General features: G+C 43.6%; 1 protein-coding gene across 4 annotated transcripts in view; it reads left to right on the top strand.

Annotated features, from left to right (window-relative positions):
- Positions 1-19,580, top strand: part of XPO7 (exportin 7) — a 659,915-nt gene that overhangs the window by 628,667 nt on the left and 11,668 nt on the right. For all 4 annotated transcript variants that reach the window (XM_069213992.1, XM_069213990.1, XM_069213989.1 and 1 more), the window contains one exon: positions 4,845-4,972. In XM_069213992.1, the coding sequence (XP_069070093.1) occupies positions 4,845-4,972 (128 nt within the window). The remainder of the gene's footprint in view (positions 1-4,844; positions 4,973-19,580) is intronic.

Below are 19,580 nucleotides of genomic sequence, written 5' to 3'. Positions count from 1 at the left end.
GGCACCTCTGTCCGAAACCACCTCCTTAGGAAAACCCACCCTGTAAAAGATTCCCTGTATGTCTTTGGCCACTGCAGGAGCTGTAGTGGCCCTAAGGGGAATTGCTTTTGGGTACCTGGTGGCATGGTCCACCACCACCACCAGTAGAAACCTGTTCCCAGAGGCAGATGGAGGGTCCAGGAGGCCAACAATGTCCAGTCCTACCCTCTCTGAGGGTACCCCACCACTGGTAGTGTAACTAGGGGGGGCCTCTGGAGTGCCACCTGTCTTGCCAGTGGCTTGACAGGTTACGCAGGAGCAACAACCTTATGTACTAAGGTTAGCAAAAACTCCCTAAACTTCAGAGGAATGAACTGGGGTCTCTTCCCTCAGAATTATGGAGAATAAATGGGTCCCACAGGCATCCTCTGCTTCCCGAGCTGCAACTTGCGGCCTCAGACTTTCTAGAGTAGGGCAGGACTTATGTTCTAGACTAGGTTCTTCCCTGGTGGGCCCTCTTGCACTTAAGAGCTCAGCTGTGTCAGCTTTAAGCACCTCTGGTGTAGGATCCACCCAAGGGGCAGGTTCATCACCCTTAGGAGTGGGATCCTCATTGGAAGTCTGAACAGGGGGTAACTTTTTTACCCTGCCTGCCTCTCTTTTTGGGAGCTTCTAGGGCCATTTCTCCAGGCTCCAGTGCTCTTTGCTCTCCCTGCTTCTTGACCTGTGCTCTTGTTAAAGCAAAGATGTGCCCAGGGATACCCAGCATGGCTGCATGGGCTTCCAACTCCACTACAGCCCATGCTGAACTCTTCAAATGATTACCTAGCAGACATTCTACAGGTAGATCAGTGGATGCCACAACATTCTTTGGGCCAGTAACACCCTCTCGCCACCCCATCTAAGTCAACAACAGTCATGGGGTGGCACTGAGTGTTGTGAGCGTCAGTAACTTGGTAAGTGTGACCAAGTAAGTGTTATTCAGGTGACACCTGTTTTTCAGTCACCATTGTGACTGGCACCTGTGTCCCTGTAGGCCTCAGCCTCAACACCATTTATAAGGGGATGCTGCCTGTACTTACCATATTAAGGGGACAGGCAGCTAGGGTGGCAAAGTCATTGCCTCCATCAGAGACCAAATGTGCCTCAGTGGTCTCTCTAACTAACCCAGAGCCCGCTACAGTCCCCAGGGTGAGCCCAGGAACACTCTGGGACTGATTACTACTACCATTGCTATTGCTACTGCTAGGGGCACCAGAGGTAGAAGTGGTAGTGGTAGTAGCAGGCTTGGTGCTCTTTTTAGGACAGGTCCTGTCACCTGCTCTATGGCCTTTTTGTCAAGGAGTGCATTCTTAAGTGCCTCAGTGAAAGGGTGCATGCACTTTCTCATGCGGGCTGCAATGGCAGGCCTGCACACATAGTTTGCAATAGCTCCCATGGGTGGCATAATATATGCTGCAGCCCATGGGGTTCCCCTGGTGTACCAATGCCCTGGGTACCTAGGTACCATATACTAAGGACTTACAGGGGTACACCAGTGTGCCAGTTGTGGGGTTTAAAGGGTGCCAAAGCAACCAGATTTAGAGGAGAGAGCACAATCACTGGGTTCCTGATTAACAGAATCCTAGTGAAAACTGTCTAAACACACTGATAAACAGACAAAAAGTGGGGTTAAGCATGCCAAAAAGAGCAACTTTCCTACAAACGGTCAATACCTTATTCAGCAAATAAAATAGATAAAAAGAAAGTAATCATATTAGATGTGATTGCACTCTCTGAACCACACCCAGACAGTTCTGCATCACAAAGCAGGAAGACCTTTCCTAGGCAGAGTTAAAGCACAATCTACAAGGAGTGTTTCCACCACCACAGCTTTTTTTGCTGGTTTATCTGTACAGGACATCTGCAGCGCAGCAATTTGAAAAAATAGAAACATTTATGCGGCGTTTACTGTTTGGACTCAGTACAGAATGATGCAGCAGTGGGACAAGCAGTGTGTCATTTTTAGGGTCGAGTCTGCGTTGCTCGCGCATGCGTATCGCAGCGAGACGCTTTAGTTAGTAGAAAAGGGCTCGGAGCCCTGTCGACGTCACGTCAGTGTGTTTGCTTGGTTCATGGGCTTGCCTAGTAAAATCTGCTTGCTTTCATTAGTGGAAGGCATGCATACGTCATGCCTTTTCCGGTGGCTAGCCCTCCTCGAGCGCAGCGACCAAGTACAGAAAACATGCGAGGCTCGCTGTTTTCCGTCGGATAGTGGACTACTTTTTCTCTATTTTCCTAGCGCAATTTCGCTTGGCAGAAGTCGAGCGCTTTACACAGTTAATTTCACTTTTTCGGGTTACGTACATAAAAGCACTTTTGCCGATAGATGAAAAGTCGGGTTAGGAGTTTACAACTCGATCAGCTCTAAGAGTTTACAACTCGATCAGCTCAAACATGAGCAAATGTGAGACCTGTTGCATTACAAATGCTTGTTTCTAATGAGGTGAGCTTTCGCTTCTTATTTTTGTTTAATCAATATATTGTGCAATTAGACTACTTACTATTCACATTTAAGCATGTAAATTTATGAAAGATCATGTACTCGAATGAAAAAATGTTACTTACCTGTAAGTGTAATTTGTCGGTATTAGCTCTTTCATAGATTCACATGCAACCCATCTTCCTCCTCGAGAGGCTCGCCTTAATGTATGTTATTTTTTCTTCATGTTGGTACTGGAAAATCTGAGCTATGGTTGCCTCTGAGGGCAACAAGATGCTGCTACTCGATTGGCTGTATTTTGGTTCTTTTGAAATGATGGTTTAAGGGTACTAAAATTGATGTTTCTAGCCCTTCTAGTCATTGTTTAACATTGTACTGCTTTCCAGTGATAAAGTAGTGTACTCCCGCTTCAAGGACAGGAAATGATTCAAGCATGTGAATCTATGAAATATGGCAATACTGGAGTACTATAGTTACAGATAAGTAACTTTTTCCTTTACTTAGCTGACATAGCCTCAAAGACTGCTGATGTCACTGTAATGCTTGGTAACTATGACTGCAGAATAAGACATAACATCATGCATTTCATAAACGTGATGCCTCACAACTGTTGCATAGAAACTTAGGCATCATTGGAGATGATAAGCAGACAGCTTCAGTTGTTATCAATAGATAAGGCTGATTCTAAGCAGCTGGCTGCAATGACTCAGTACTCGGTTATCTCCAAAGGCAAAGTAACACTTCAGACACAAATTCCCCTCATGTCTTTTTTTTTGGCTAGTCGCCATTGGGTATGTACTTAGATAAAGGTTTCCAGTCAGTTAAACAACACTGAAACAGTGAAGTCTCTAGCATCTCTACAGAGAAGATATTCTTTTAAATCCTTATCTGGCTAGGATCATCCCACTCCACATTTTGCTGCATTCACTATTCCAACTACAATCAAGGCTAATATTAACTAGACTGCTCATACAATTGCTTCCAACCAAGACTACATGTGTCTTGGCTTAGCTCATGTTTTTGAGGCACAACCCACTAAACGTTTCAGGTGCAGGGTAGGAGGATATGACACCTCAACTGGACTTGCCCACACCAATGGGAAGCAGAAAATCAACTCCCTGCCTGCACTGCAATACCTCCAACAGATGATTGTATATTTTGCCACTCTCTAGAATTCCTTGAAATACCTTCCTATATTCTGCCAAAGAGAGAGCGTAGTATAAACACTTGTTGGCTCTAGCAAAAGATATACTTACCACACTGAGAAAGTTCCCAAGATTCAAAAGAACAAGGGGTTCTAGTCAGTGGACCTGATCATGAAGAAAAATGCCTTTTGAGTGATGATCTATTCTAGATCCTCTGCACGCTTAACAAGCATTTAAGAAATTGGAATCTCAAATTGGCCACTGTGGGGAAATAATCTATTTTATGGACTCAGGCAAGTATTTCACCTCTTTCGACTAGCAGCATGCATACTTTCATGTCTCCAGCCACCCAGATCATTGTTATTTCTTGCACTCTGCTGTGAGTGGTGGAAAATATCATTTCAGGCTGTTGCGCTTTGGTGTCAGATTGGCCATGGATTCCACCAAATATGTAGTGACGATTATGGCCCATCTGTTGTTACCCAGGTATTCATATTTGCCCCTAATAGGATGACTAGCTGCAAAAGGCAGCATCCATATGAAATACAAGCAAAGCTACGTCAGCATCTCTTAGCATCAAGCTGCTGGTGGGTTTGTCCTTCATGACAGATATTCTTTGCTTTTCAGTCACAAAATATTCTCTTTAAGGGCACACATATAAACAAGGAAAAAGGGACAGTGTTTCTTTTCAACAAGCAGAAAATCTGAAGCAGCTGGTTTCTGGCACATTGACGAGGAAGACCAGCACCGTCTACAATACAAGGCTTTGCTAGACAGCATGTCAGCCTGCATTCTCCTCATTCCACATTGTCACGTCGGTATGTAACCATTCCACTAACAGCTCAACAATGAACTAAAGAAAACATTGAGCTGACTTGAAATACTTAAAATGGAACATAGTGTTCAAAGTAGTATGGTAAATTACTGCATTTTGACATTGCTGATTTAACATTTCTACTGAAAATTCCAACTTGAACAATTGGAAATAAATTAGGCATGTGAATCAATTAAAGATAGTAATGCTTGGAATTGCAGCTACAACTTGGTAACTTTCTAAAATAACATTTGGTGAAAAGAGCTCCTTCTCTTCATGGTTTGCAAAATGTGATATTGTTGGGTGCACCTAACCTTGTTTTCTGACAAATAGTTGTTTTAAATTAATCGTTAGAATGAGTTCTCTCCTTACTTTTTGGTTGACAGAGCATTGTTACTCATCTTACATTTCTTGTGTTTCCTAGTATTTCTCAGATCTAAGGAACAGTATTGTGAATAGCCAGCCACCAGAGAAGCAACAGGCAATGCATCTTTGTTTTGAAAACTTGATGGAAGGAATTGAACGAAACCTGTTAACAAAGAACCGGGACAGGTGAGGATAGCTTCTAAGGGCTTCACGTAGTAAGCTCTTTGATGGAATGATGCTGAGGAGGGGATTGGTTTAGATAATGTCATTCACTAATGAGGGTTTCTATGTACTGCAGGGGTATTATTGTGTAGGGGGGCGTATTGTAAAAATGTGTTGCATTCTGAGGTTACCTTCTTGCCTAATTTGTTGACACAATGCAGAAGTCCTACTGCCATCTTGAAATTGGCTGAAACTAAACCCAGATACCTGTAGGTGCTGTTGTTGAGTGTGGTGTATTATGTTATCCACTCAGGCATGGTCTTTACATCTGTCTCTAAATCTCTACTGTGATTGAGATACATTTAGGCGACTTCCATCAGCCCAACTCAGATCTCGATTGGATCAAATTTAGAGAGTCTGGTAACTGGCATTCCCATGTTAGAGACTCGTGGACTCACTTCCCTGCATCTGATTGGATCTGGATTCTGTATAAATCTGAGACCGTGGCATTGTTTTTTCTTTTTTTTTCTGCACCTTCCAGACACTAGAGCCAGTAGTGCCACAATTCTCTTTTTATATTTTCCTCAAAAAACTTTCTTTCATGGAACTATTTTCATCCCTCAAGTCTTCAGACTTCAAGCCTTGATGACAATATCATGGACAAATATCAGTTATTGATTCATCTGCAATAAGCGTAGTGCCCAAAGTCCATCTTTGAGAGGAGAGACAGATTATTAATAGCCTCTTTGAAGATGAAGGATTAGACGTCAGTGTCCAAGTTATGAATCCAATCAAGAAGCAGTTCACCAAAGAAATAGATGCAAAAAAAAATCTTTGTCCTTCTCTCACTATGTATGTGTTAGATTTATAAAGCGCAAACCTAGAAACAAATACAGCACAGAAAACGTGAATGCTGTACAATACAAGTGGGGCATAGCAGAGCCTGAGGTGATGTACTAAGCAGGTCTCCTACTCCTGTTTGTAAAGGGCTATTAAACTTTGTAGCTCCATAACTCTGCTACCACCTGGCTACATCTCCTTTATCCCCAACATATACAATATATGTTGCTACTTAGCCCACTAGCAAAACACATTCATTTCCACTCCATACACCACATTTCCTCTACACACCAAGCCATACAATTCCACTCCCCTCCACACAGTTCCACTCCATGCCACTTAATTCCACTCCATGCACCAAGTTCCAAGTCATGCATCCATCCACTCTGCACAGTTCCACCCCGCACAATTCCACCCCACATCACTGTTAAACTCCACACAGTTCCACTACGTGCCACAAAATTCCACTGCACGCCAAAGGATCACCCCACTCTATGCTACACAATTCCATTCCACTCAACTTCCATGCCACACAGTTACGCCTCTCCACACAATTCCACTCAACACAGTTCCACGCAACACAATTTAAATCCAAGCCACACAATTTGACTCCACGCTACACAGTTCCACTCCACACAATTGCACTCCATGCCCCACACTCACTCTATGCAATCCCACTCCACGTCATACACTTCCACTCATACAATTCCCCACCACTCCTCACAATTCCATTCCATGACACACAATTCCATGCAACACAGTTCTACTCCAGACCACGCACTGCTAGTCCGCGCCACACAATTCCATGCTACTCCACGCCACCTGATTCCACTCCACTCAACATCTTCGTTCCACGCCAAAGTTTCAATCCACACCTCACAATTCCACACTCCACTATTTCACTTCACACCACACAATTTCTCTCCACACTACACAGTTAGGAAACAGAATTGGCAACATAGTCATTACTACACAATACCTTTACCACACACCCATTACCACACATTTGTATCATGCATATACCTTTACCACGCATGCGTTTACAGCGAAAATTTATTTTTGGTGTGTGTGTGTATATATATATATATATGTTCGATGACGTGTAGCTGCAGATGCACATGCTATGCATATCGATTCTGGCATCTGGTGTAGGGCTCGGAGTGTTACAAGTTGTTTTCCTTCGAAAAAATCTTTTAGAGTCACAGGATCGAGTGACTCCTCTCGGTTCCATTGCGCATGGTCATCCACTCCATTGTTAGATTGTTTTCTTTCCACCGTTGGGTTCGGACGCGTTTCCTCTCGCTCCGAGATTTCAATTCGAAAAACTTTAAAAAACCTTCCTTTTCGTCAGTATTGTATCGATCGCATTATTCATCTACCATCGAAACAGCAGTACCGTCGGAACGCAACTTAGTTTGCCGGGGGGGCGACCCTGACTTATTCGGGCCGACTGCGTGGAGAGCCTCATGGATCGGACTCCATTCCGATTCTTCCCTCGGTGCCACGCTAAGTACTCATACACAGACCAACATCTAGTTTGCAACCTCTGCCTTTCTCCAGGCCATCGGGAGGAAAACTGCGAGGCCTGTTGATCGTTCCGATCGAAAAAGACTCTTAGAGACCGAAGAGCAAGAAGGCTGGAAATGGCTTCGAAGAGCGGAGAACAGTTCGACGTTACAGAAGAGGAACAATTGCAAACAGCAGTCTCTATCCGAGACACAGAGTCAGAGCAGGAATCCGAGGAAGACAGACCCATCCCAGCCGGCCTACATGTGAGTGCGTCTGCCCCTGCACCCCCAAACAAAAAACAACCTGAAAAAGGCCACACCTCCGACGACTTCGGAGTCGACAAAAACTATTAAAGGCTCCATTTCAGACTCCAGCAGAAAACAACAGTTTTCAGAGTCGAAATTAGAAAAACTGTTTTGGAGCCGACACCGTCATCATCATTTTCGATACCAAAAAAACATCAATCTTCGGAACCGAAAAAGACAGGTTATACAGAGGAACAAGGACTTTCCAAAAGACTGCGAGAAAGCCATAAAACCTCTGAGGAAGAGATAGAAATTGAACCAATCCTTCAAATTATGGATGAGAGACAGTCTAGGATACACATCCATAAAGAAACCGGGAGAATCATTACAGCACCTCCTCTAAAGACAAAGAGAAAGCTGGCATTTCAGGAGGAATTGGACACTACACAGCGCCCAGCTAAAGTGCCAAAACAAAGAGAAGCCAGCACCTCCTCAGTCTTCTCCTCCTCATTCTCCGCACCTACCTACCTCTACTCACATCAGCCCTACATTAATGCATTCTCCAATGCATCCTTTTGATTCACAAGAAGACACTGTTGATCCATGGGACCTTTATGACCCTGATCCCATCCCAAGCAACGACCCAGACACCTACCCCTCTAAACCATCTCCACCTGAAGATACTACAGTATATAATCAGGTTATAGCCAGGGCTGCAGCCTATCATGGGGTAACAATGCACACAGAGCCACTAGAGGAACACTTTTTGTTTAATATGTTATCCTCAACCCATTCTAAGTACCAATGCCTCCCAATGCTATTAGGCATGGTAAAGCACGCAGACCAAATTTTAATGAGCCTGTGAAAGCAAGAATAATCACGCCTAGAATAGAGAAAAAGTACAAGCCTGCACCCCCTGACCCTGATTACATCACCCATCAGGTGCCACCCGATTCGGTAGTGGTTAGTGCTGCAAGAAAGAGGGCAAATAGCCAGTCCTCAGGAGATGCACCCCCTTCTGATAAGGAGAGCAGAAAATTTGATGCTGCAGGAAAGAGAGTTGCGTCCCAAGCAGCAAACCAATGGAGGATAGCTAATTCCCAGGCACTACTAGCATGTTACGATAGAGCCCATAGGGATGAGATGCAGGATATCATACAGCATCTCCCAAAAGAGCACCAGAAGAGGGCACAACGTGTAGTAGAGGAAGGGCAAGCTATTAGTAACAACCAAATAAGGTCTGCCCTTGATGCAGCTGATAAAGCTGCAAGGAGTGTGAACACAGCAGTTACTATTCGTCGACATGCATGGCTGCTCTCCTCTGGTTTCAAACCAGAAATCCAACAGGCTGTGTTAAAATGCCGTTTGATGAGAAACATCTTTTTGGGCCAGAGGTAGACACAACAATAGAAAAACGACAAAAAGACTCAGATACAGCCAAAGCAACGGGTGCCCTCTATTCTACACCATATAGAGGGTCATTTTGTTAGCCTCAGTTTCAAGGAGGTTTTAGGCCACAACCCTCAGAGGCATCAACTTCACAAGTAAAACCAACTTATCAAACCCAGTACCAGTGAGGTGGGTTTAGAGGAACATATAGAGGACAATACTCTAGAAATAGAGATAAATTCCAAACCTCTAAACAGCCTGCAACACAACCAAAACAGTGACTCCTCACTCCTTTCCACTCCACACATCTCCTGTGGGGGGAAGACTACAGCAGTTCCATGCACATTGGCAAAATATCACCACAGACAACTGGGTGTTATTAATTATCCGCAATGGCTATTGTCTAGAATTGATAAACACTAGTTCAAGCATTCCACCAAGGTATCCCAAATTAACCCCAGTATATACAGTTCTGTTACAACAAGAGGTTCAATCTCTACTACTCAAATAAGAAATAGAATTAGTTCCACAGTCTCAACTAGGAATAGGAGTTTATTCACTATACTTTCTAATTCCTAAGAAAGATGGCACCCTCAGGCCAATATTAGACCTCATGCCACTAAATTTGTACATCCTATCAGAACATTTCCATATGGTTACTCTGCAAGATGTTATCCCACTGCTACAAAAACAAGACTCTATGACAGCCTTAGACCTCAAGGATGTGTATTTCCACATACTCATCCATCCAGCTCACAGAAAATACCTCAGGTTTGTGATACAAGGAAAACACTACCAATTCAAAGTGTTACCTTTTGGCATAACAACAGCTCCAAGGGTATTTACAAAGTGCTTAGCAGTAGTAGCAGCCTACTTAAGAAGACAACATATCCATGTTTTTCCATATCTAGACGAAGGGCTAATAAAATCAAGCAATTGTACACAATGCAAAAATCATACACGTTACATGATAGAAACCCTGCACACCCTAGGTTTTTCTATAAACTACCAAAAGTCACACCTTCAACCAGCACAAGTACAACCATATTTAGGTGCTATCCTAAATACTCAACTAGCTCTAGCGTATCCAAATACACAAAGGATACAAGCTTTTCAAAATTTAATTCCACTTATACAACCAAATCAACAATACACTGTAAGATTTGTCATGAAAATCCTAGGAATGATGGCATCTTGCATTGCAGTAGTCCCACACGCAAGATTAAACATGAGGCCCTTATAACAGTGCCTTGCACAACAATGGTCACAGGCACAAGGTCATCTTCAAGATCTAGTGTTGATAGACCACCAGACACATATGTCCCTTCAGTGGTGGAATCGCACCAATTTCATCAAAGGGCGGTCATTTAAAAACCCTGTGCCTCAAACCATAACTACAACAGATGCATCAATGATTGGTTGGGGAGCTCACCTAAGCAATCACAATTTTCAAGGGCAATGGGATGTCAAACAGAAGCAGCTACACATAAACCTTTACAGTTATTAGCCGTGTTTCTTGCCTTCAAAGCCTTTCAACCTCTTCTCAGTCAGAAGAATGTTCTTATAAAGACAGTCAACATGACATCCATGTATTATCTCAACAAACAGGGAGGGATACATTCATCTCAACTATCCCTTCTAGCCCAAAAAAATTGGAAATGGGCAATTCATAATCAAATTACTCTATTAGCACAGTACATTCCAGGGATATACAATCAGTTGGCAGATGTCCTCAGCAGAAATCACCAACAAACACCCGAATGGGAGATTCATCCTCAAGTACTTCGAAAGTACTTTCAAAAGTGGTGAACACCAAACCTAGATCAATTCGCAACAAGCAAAAATACAAAATGCCAAAACTTTGCATCCAGACACCCACATCCCCTATCCAAAGGCAATGCTCTATGGATCAATTGGCCAGGGATATTTGCTTACGCTTTTCCCCCCCTCCCTCTCCTTCCATTTCTGGTCAACAAGTTGCATCAAACTTCACTCAACATGATACACATAGCACCAACAAGGGCACGTCAGCCATGGTACACAGCACTACTAGATCTGTCTGTAGTACCTCACTTCAAACTCCTGTGCAGACCAGATTTGTTCACACAAAGCAAAGGTCAAATCAGACATCCGGACCCCAATGCTCTCAATCTAGCGATTTGGCTCCTGAAGAATTTGGATATTTAAAACTCCCATCAGAATGTAGGAAGGTATTAAACAAGCATGAAAACCCACTACTAGACAGCGCTACGCGAACAAATGGAAAAGATTTGTTAATTATTGTCAATCTAAAAGCATAGATCCTCTTACAGCATCATTACAAGACGTATGCTGATTACTTCATTTGCAAAAATCAAATTTAGCATTTTCCTCAATAAAAATACACCTTACTGCAATATATGCATATTTACAGACTATTCAACATAGCTCTTTATTTAGAGTTCCTGTGATTAAAGCTTTCATGGAAAGCTTAAAACTCATCATTCCACCAAGAACACCACCAGTTCCATCTTGGAATCTACATATAGTGCTTACAAGACTTATGGGACCACCTTTTGAACCCATGCACTCTTGCCTAATTCAATTCCTAACATGGAAAGTTGCCTTCCTTGTGGCAGTTACTTCTTTAAGAACAGTAAGTGAAATACAAGCTTTTACTCTTGAAGAACTTTTCTTCCAAGTGCACAAACACAAAGTTGTACTAAGAGCAAATCCTAAATTTCTACCAAAAGTAGTCTCACCATTTCATATCAATCAAACAGTGGAACTGCCAGTCTTCTTCCCACAGCCAGATTCTGTAGCAGAAAGAGCTCTACATAGATTAGACCTCAAAAGAGCTCTTATGTACTACATAGACAGAACTAAACAATTTCGGAAAACAAAACAACTTTTTGTAGCTTTCCAACAACCACATACAGGCAATCCCATATCAAAAAAAGGTTTAGCAAGATGGATTGTAAGGTGCATACAAACATGCTATATCAAAGCAAAAAGACAACTTGTAATCACTCTTAAAGCACATTCTACACGAAAGAAAGGTGCAACAATGGCTTTTTTTAGGAAACATACCATTGGCTGAAATATGTAAAGCAGCTACATGGTCAACACCTCATACATTTACTAAACACTACTGTGTGGATGTATTATCACAACAACAAGCCACAGTAGGACAAGCTGTTCTGAGAACATTATTTCAAACAACTTCAACTCCTACAGGCTAGCCACTGCTATTTTGGGAGAACAAACTGCTTTGTAGTATATGCATAGCATGTGTATCTGCAGCTACACATGCCATCGAACGGAAAATGTCACTTACCCAGAGTACATCTGTTCGTGGCATGTGGTGCTGCAGATTCACATGCACCCTCCCTCCTCCCCAGAAGCCTGTAGTCGTTTGTTACACATTTGTACATATGTATATACATTTACATTTGCATGGACATCTCTTTTTTTTTACTTACATACTTTATCACTCCTTCCTTTACCCTCTGCGGGAAAACAATCTAGCAATGGAGTCGATGTCCATGCGCAGTGGAACCGAGAGGAGGAGTCACTCGATCCCGTGACTCTAAAATACCTTTTTGAAGAAAAACAACTTGTAACACTCCGAGCCCAACACTAGATGGCAGAATCAATATGCATAGCATGTGAATCTGCAGCACAACATGCCACGAACAGATGTACACTGGGTAAGTGACATTTTCCATATATATATATATATGTTCGATGGCATGTGTAGCTGCAGATACACATGCTTTGCACATGCCGCCATCTAGTGTTGGGCTCGGAGTGTTACAAGTTGTTTTTCTTAGAAGAAGTCTTTTCGAGTCACAAGATCGAGGGACTCCTCCCCTTTCGGCTCAATTGTGCATGGGCGTCGACTCCATCTTAGATTGTTTTCTTTCCGCCATCGGGTTCGGACGTGTTCATTTTCGCTCCGCGTTTCGGTTCGGAAAGATAGTTAGAATCTCGGAAAATTTGACGGTATTGTTTGCATTCGGTATCGGGTTAGTTACAACAGATCAACACCGAATTTTGAAGAGCTCCGGTGGCCCTTCGGGGTTTTCGATCCCCCGTCGGGGCCTGGTCAGCCCGACCACGTGTCTCTTCGAGGCTAATGGAACGGACCCCATTCCGCTTCTGCCCCAAATGTCACAACAAGTATCCTTATACAGATCAGCATCTGATCTGTAACTTGTGTCTGTCTCCAGAACACAAAGAAGATACTTGTGAAGCCTGTCGAGCGTTTCGGTCGAGGAAGACATTAAGAGACCGAAGAGCGAGAAGACTACAGATGGCGTCGGCGCCGACAGGACAAAAAAACTTGGAGGAGGAAGAAGAAACCTTCTCCATAGAGGACTCGGACGAGGTCGATCCCGAACAGACGCCGAAAACCGTGAGTAAGACGTTGACACACAAAACTCACAGAAAGACCACTAAAGCCCAGGGGACGCCACCGCCAGCAGGCCATGGCTTAACCCGAAAAATAGGTGACCGATCATCGGCACCGAAAAAGGGCACGCATGTGTCGAAGACATCCGACTCCAGTCGAGATACTGGCACAGAGCAGATTCGACCCCGAGACAGCAGGTCAGAGCAAGTTCGGCACCGAGAGGGCGGCACCGAACCGAGTCGGCACCGAGAGAACGGAACGCCAAAAATAAAAAAAAGTGTCGTTGGAGCCGAAAAAGACTGCCGAAAAAGTTTCCATTCCGAAACATCCGGCCTCGGAACTGAAAACAGGTTCCTACACAGAGGAACAGGGACTGTCCTCACAAATGCAAGGACATAGGTTCGGACAAGAACTAGAGTCAATGGAGCCAGACTACACTCAGAGAAGGCTCCACATCCAAAAGGAGACAGGGAAGATAAGTACTCTTCCCCCAATTAGGATGAAAAGAAGACTTGCCTTTCAAGAAAAAGACAAGCAGCCACAGGCAAAGGTGGCAAGACAAGTAACACCGCCACCATCTCCACCACACTCAACGCACACATCACCGGTAGCCGCTCCACCACTGATGCAGTCCCCAACTCATACTGGAATGAGTCAGGATGATCCCGACGCATGGGATCTTTATGATGCGCCAGTATCAGATAACAGCCCAGACTGTTATCCAGCGAGACCGTCGCCACCTGAGGACAGTACAGCCTACACACAGGTGGTGTCAAGAGCAGCGGCGTTTCATAATGTCACCCTGCATGCAGAGCCTATTGAGGATGACTTTTTATTTAACACACTATCCTCCACACATAGCCAATACCAAAGTCTCCCTATGCTACCTGGAATGCTAAAACACTCCAAACAAGTGTTTCAGGAGCCTGTGAAGGGCAGGGCCATAACTCCAAGGGTGGAGAAGAAATACAAGCCACCGCCAACAGACCCTGTATCCATCACGCAGCAATTAACACCAGACTCTCTGGTAGTAGGGGCAGCTCGCAAAAGAGCGAACTCACACACCTCGGGAGACGCACCACCTCCAGACAAGGAGAGTCGTAAGTTCGACGCTGCGGGGAAAAGGGTTGCAGCACAAGCGGCCAATCAATGGCGCATTGCCAATTCACAAGCTTTATTGGCAAGATATGACAGGGCTCACTGGGATGAAATGCAGCATTTTATTGAACATCTTCCCAAGGAGTTTCAAAAGCGTGCACAGCAAGTGGTGGAGGAGGGCCAAAGTATCTCCAACAACCAGATACGATCGGCAATGGACGCAGCGGACACAGCCGCCAGAACTGTGAACACAGCAGTGACTATTCGGAGACACGCATGGCTCCGCACCTCCGGATTTAAGCCAGCTATCCAACAGGCTGTGCTTAATATGCCTTTTAATGGACAAAAATTGTTTGGGCCGGAGGTGGATACAGCTATAGAAAAGCTAAAAAAAGGACACTGACACTGCCAAAGCGATGGGCGCGCTCTACTCACCACGGAGCAGAGGCACATTCAGGAAGCCACACTTTAGAGGGGGGTTTCGAGGCCAAAGCACAGAACCCTCAACCTCACAAGCCAGACCAACATACCAGGGCCAGTATCAAAGAGGAGGCTTTCGGGGACAATATAGAGGTGGACAGTTCCCTAAAACCAGAGGGAAATTCCAAAGCCCAAAGACCCCACAAACTAAACAGTGACTTCAACGTCACAAATCCCCAACACATAACACCATTGGGGGGGAGACTCACAGATTATTACCAAAATTGGGAGGAAATAACTACAGACTCGTGGGTCCTAGCCATTATCCACCATGGTTATTGCATAGAATTCCTACAATTACCACCAAATGTGCCTCCAAGAACACACAACATGTCCAAACAGCACTTGGACCTATTACAACTAGAAGTCCAAGCGTTGTTACAAAAAGACGCAATAGAACTGGTACCCGACCATCAAAAAGGAACAGGGGTTTATTCCCTGTATTTTCTAATACCCAAAAAGGACAAAACTCTAAGACCCATCTTAGATCTCAGAACACTAAATCTTTACATCATATCAGATCACTTTCACATGGTAACACTTCAAGACGTAATCCCCTTGCTCAAACAACAAGACTACATGTCAACATTAGATCTCAAGGATGCGTACTTCCATATACCCATACATCCTTCACACAGGAAATACCTAAGGTTTGTAATCCAAGGAGTACATTACCAATTCAAAGTGTTACCATTCGGGATAACAACAGCACCAAGAGTATTTACAAAATGCCTTGCAGTAGTAGCAGCACATATCAGAAGGCAGCACATACACATATTCCCGTATCTAGACGATTGGTTAATAAAAAACAACACTCAGAAACAATGTCTTCAACACACAAAATACGTCATAGAAACCCTTCACAAACTAGGGTTCTCAATAAACTACCTAAAATCACAATTACAACAGTTTCAAATACAACAATACTTAGGAGCGACAATCAACACCAAAAAAGGGATTGCCACTCCAAGTCCACAAAGGGTGCAAGCATTCCAAAACGTAATACAAAGCATGCACCCAAACCAACAATATCAAGTAAAATTAGTGATGAAACTTCTAGGCATGATGTCTTCATGCATAGCCATTGTCCCAAACGCAAGATTACACATGCGGCCCTTACAACAGTGCCTAGCGACACAATGGACACAATTTCTCAAATTCCCCTCAAATGTCCCACCGAAAACACACAATATGTCAAAACAACACATGGATCTTCTAGAACTAGAAATCCAAGCGTTGTTACTAAAAGATGCAATAGAACTGGTACCAATTCATCAGAGAGGAACAAGAGTTTACTCGCTGTACTTTCTCATACCCAAAAAGGACAAAACTCTAAGACCTATATTAGATCTCAGAACATTAAATACCTACATCAAATCAGATCACTTTCACATGGTGACATTACAGGACGTAATCCCATTGCTCAAAAAACAAGACTACATGACAGCACTAGACCTAAAGGATGCATACTTCCATATACCAATACATCCTTCACACAGAAAGTACTTAAGGTTTGTATTCCAAGGGGTACATTACCAATTCAAAGTGTTGCCATTCGGGATAACAACTGCGCCAAGAGTTTTGACAAAATGCCTGGCAGTAGTGGCTGCACATATCAGGAGGCAGCAAATACATGTGTTCCCGTACCTAGACGATTGATTAATCAAAACCAACACGCGAGAACGGTGTTCACAACACACAAGTATGTCATAGAAACCCTCCACAAACTAGGTTTCTCACTCAACTACACAAAGTCACACCTTCAGCCGTGTCAAACACAGCAATACTTAGGAGCAACAATCAACACAACAAAAGGGATTGCCACTCCAAGTCCACACAGGGTACAGGCATTTCACAATGTAATACATGCCATGTATCCAAAACAGAAGATACAAGTCAAGATGGTGATGAAACTACTAGGTATGATGTCCTCATGCATAGCCATTGTCCCAAACGCAAGGTTGCACATGCGGCCCTTACAACAGTGCCTAGCATCACAATGGTCACAGGCACAGGGTCAACTTCTAGATCTAGTGTTGATAAACCGCCAAACATACACCTCGCTTCAATGGTGGAACACTATAAATTTAAACCAAGGGCGGCCTTTCCAAGACCCAGTGCCTCAATACGTGATCACAACAGATGCTTCCATGTTAGGGTGGGGAGCACACCTCAGCCAACACAGCATCCAGGGACAATGGGACACTCAGCAAAAACAACTTCATATAAATCAACTAGAACTACTAGCAGTGTTTCTAGCACTAAAAGCATTTCAACCCATAATAAGCCACAAACACATTCTTGTCAAAACAGACAACATGACAACAATGTATTATCTAAACAAGCAGGGAGGAACACACTTGACACAGTTGTGTCTCCTGGCACAGAGGATATGGCATTGGGCGATTCACAATCACATTCGCCTAATAGCGCAATAAATACCAGGAATTCAGAACCAGTTAGCCGACAATCTCAGTCGAGATCACCAACAGATCCACGAATGGGAAATTCATCCCCAGATACTACAGACCTACTTCCAAAACTGGGGAACACCACAAATAGACCTATTTACAACAAAAGAAAACGCAAAATGCTAAAACTTCGCATCCAGGTACCCACACCCTCACTCCAAGGGCAATGCGTTATGGATGAGTTGCTCAGGGATATTTGCTTACGCTTTTCCCCCTCTCCCACTCCTTCCGTATCTAGTAAACAAGTTGAGTCAAAACAAACTAATACTAGTAGCACCAACTTGGGCACGCCAACCATGGTATAGAACACTACTAGACCTGTCAGTAGTGCCTCATATCAAGCTACCAAACAAACCAGATCTGTTAACTCAACACAAACAACAGATCAGACACCCGAATCCAGCATCGCTCAATCTAGCAATCTGGCTCCTGAAGTCTTAGAATTTGGACATCTAGACCTTACACAAGAATGTATGGAGGTCATCAAACAGGCGAGGAAACCTACTACAAGACATTGCTACGCAAATAAATGGAAACGATTTGTTTATGACTGTCATAATAATCAAATTCAACCATTACACGCGTCCACGACAAACATTGTAAGCTACTTACTACACTTGCAAAAGTCTAAGTTAGCTTTTTAATCGATTAAAATACATCTCACAGCAATTTCTGCCTATCTGCAAACTACACATTCAACCTTTTTATTTAGAATCCCAGTCATAAAAGCATTTATGGAGGGTCTAAAAAGGATCATTCCCCCAAGAACACCACCAGTTCCTTCGTGGAACCTCAATATTGTATTAACACGACTCATGGGTCCACCATTTGAACCCATGCACTCTTGTGAGATGCAATACTTAACATGGAAAGTAGCCTTTCTAATAGCTATCACATCTCTTAGGAGAGTAAGTGAAATACAAGCCTTTACCATACAGGAACCCTTTATACAAATACACAAACATAAAGTGGTTCTACGCACAAACCCCAAATTTTTACCAAAAGTTATATCACCGTTCCACTTAAATCAAACAGTGGAACTCCCAGTATTTTTTCCACAACCAGACTCTGTAGCTGAAAGAGCATTACATACATTAGACATAAAAAGAGCACTAATGTATTACATTGATAGAACCAAACAATTTCGCAAAACAAAACAATTGTTTCTAGCTTTTCAAAAACCTCATGCAGGGAATCCAATATCCAAACAAGGCATTGCCAGATGGATAGTTAAGTGTATTCAAACCTGTTATGTTAAAGCAAAGAGAGAACTGCCTATTACACCAAAAGCACACTCCACTAGAAAGAAAGGCGCCACCATGGCCTTTCTAGTAAATATACCAATGACAGAAATCTGTAAGGCAGCCACATGGTCTACGCCTCATACATTCACTAAACATTACTGTGTGGATGTGTTAACATCACAACAAGCCACAGTAGGACAGGCAGTATTACGAACATTATTTCAAACAACTTGAACTCCTACAAGCTAAACCAACGCTTTTGGGGAGATAACTGCTTACTAGTCTATGCACAGCATGTGTATCTGCAGCTACACATACCATCGAACGGAAAATGTCACTTACCCAGTGTACATCTGTTAGTGGCATGAGACGCTGCAGATTCACATGCGCCCTCCCACCTCCCCAGGAGCCTGTAGCCGTTATAAGTTGATAAAAATAAACTTGTACATTTATAAATTTGTAAATATATATATGTTCGATGGCATGTGTAGCTGCAGATACACATGCTGTGCACATCCCGCCATCTGGTGTTGGGCTCGGAGTGTTACAAGTTGTTTTTCTTCGAAGAAGTCTTTTCGAGTCACGAGACCGAGGGACTCCTCCCATTTCGACTCCATTGCGCATGGGCGTCGACTCCATCTTAGATTGGTTTTTTTCCGCCATCGGGTTCGGACGTGTTTCGGGTCGGAAAGTTAGTTAGAATCTCGGGAAAAAATCGTCGGTATTGTTTGCGTTCGGTATCGAGTTAGTTAGAACAAATCGACACTGAATTTTGAAGAGCTCCGGTGGCCCTTCGGGGTTTTTTCGATCCCCGTGGGGGCCTGGTCGGCCCGGCCACGTGCGACTTCAAGGGTGATGGAACGGACCCCATTCTGCTTCTGCCCAAAATGCCATAGCAAGTATCCGTATACAGATCTGCATCTGGTCTATAACTTGTGCTTGGCCCCCGAGCACAAGGAGGAT

This window comes from Pleurodeles waltl, chromosome 11 (assembly GCF_031143425.1).
Source record: "Pleurodeles waltl isolate 20211129_DDA chromosome 11, aPleWal1.hap1.20221129, whole genome shotgun sequence".
NCBI classification, from domain to species: domain Eukaryota; kingdom Metazoa; phylum Chordata; class Amphibia; order Caudata; family Salamandridae; genus Pleurodeles; species Pleurodeles waltl.
Note: the sequence above shows the minus strand (reverse complement) of the source record. Positions and strands in the feature narration are given on the sequence as shown.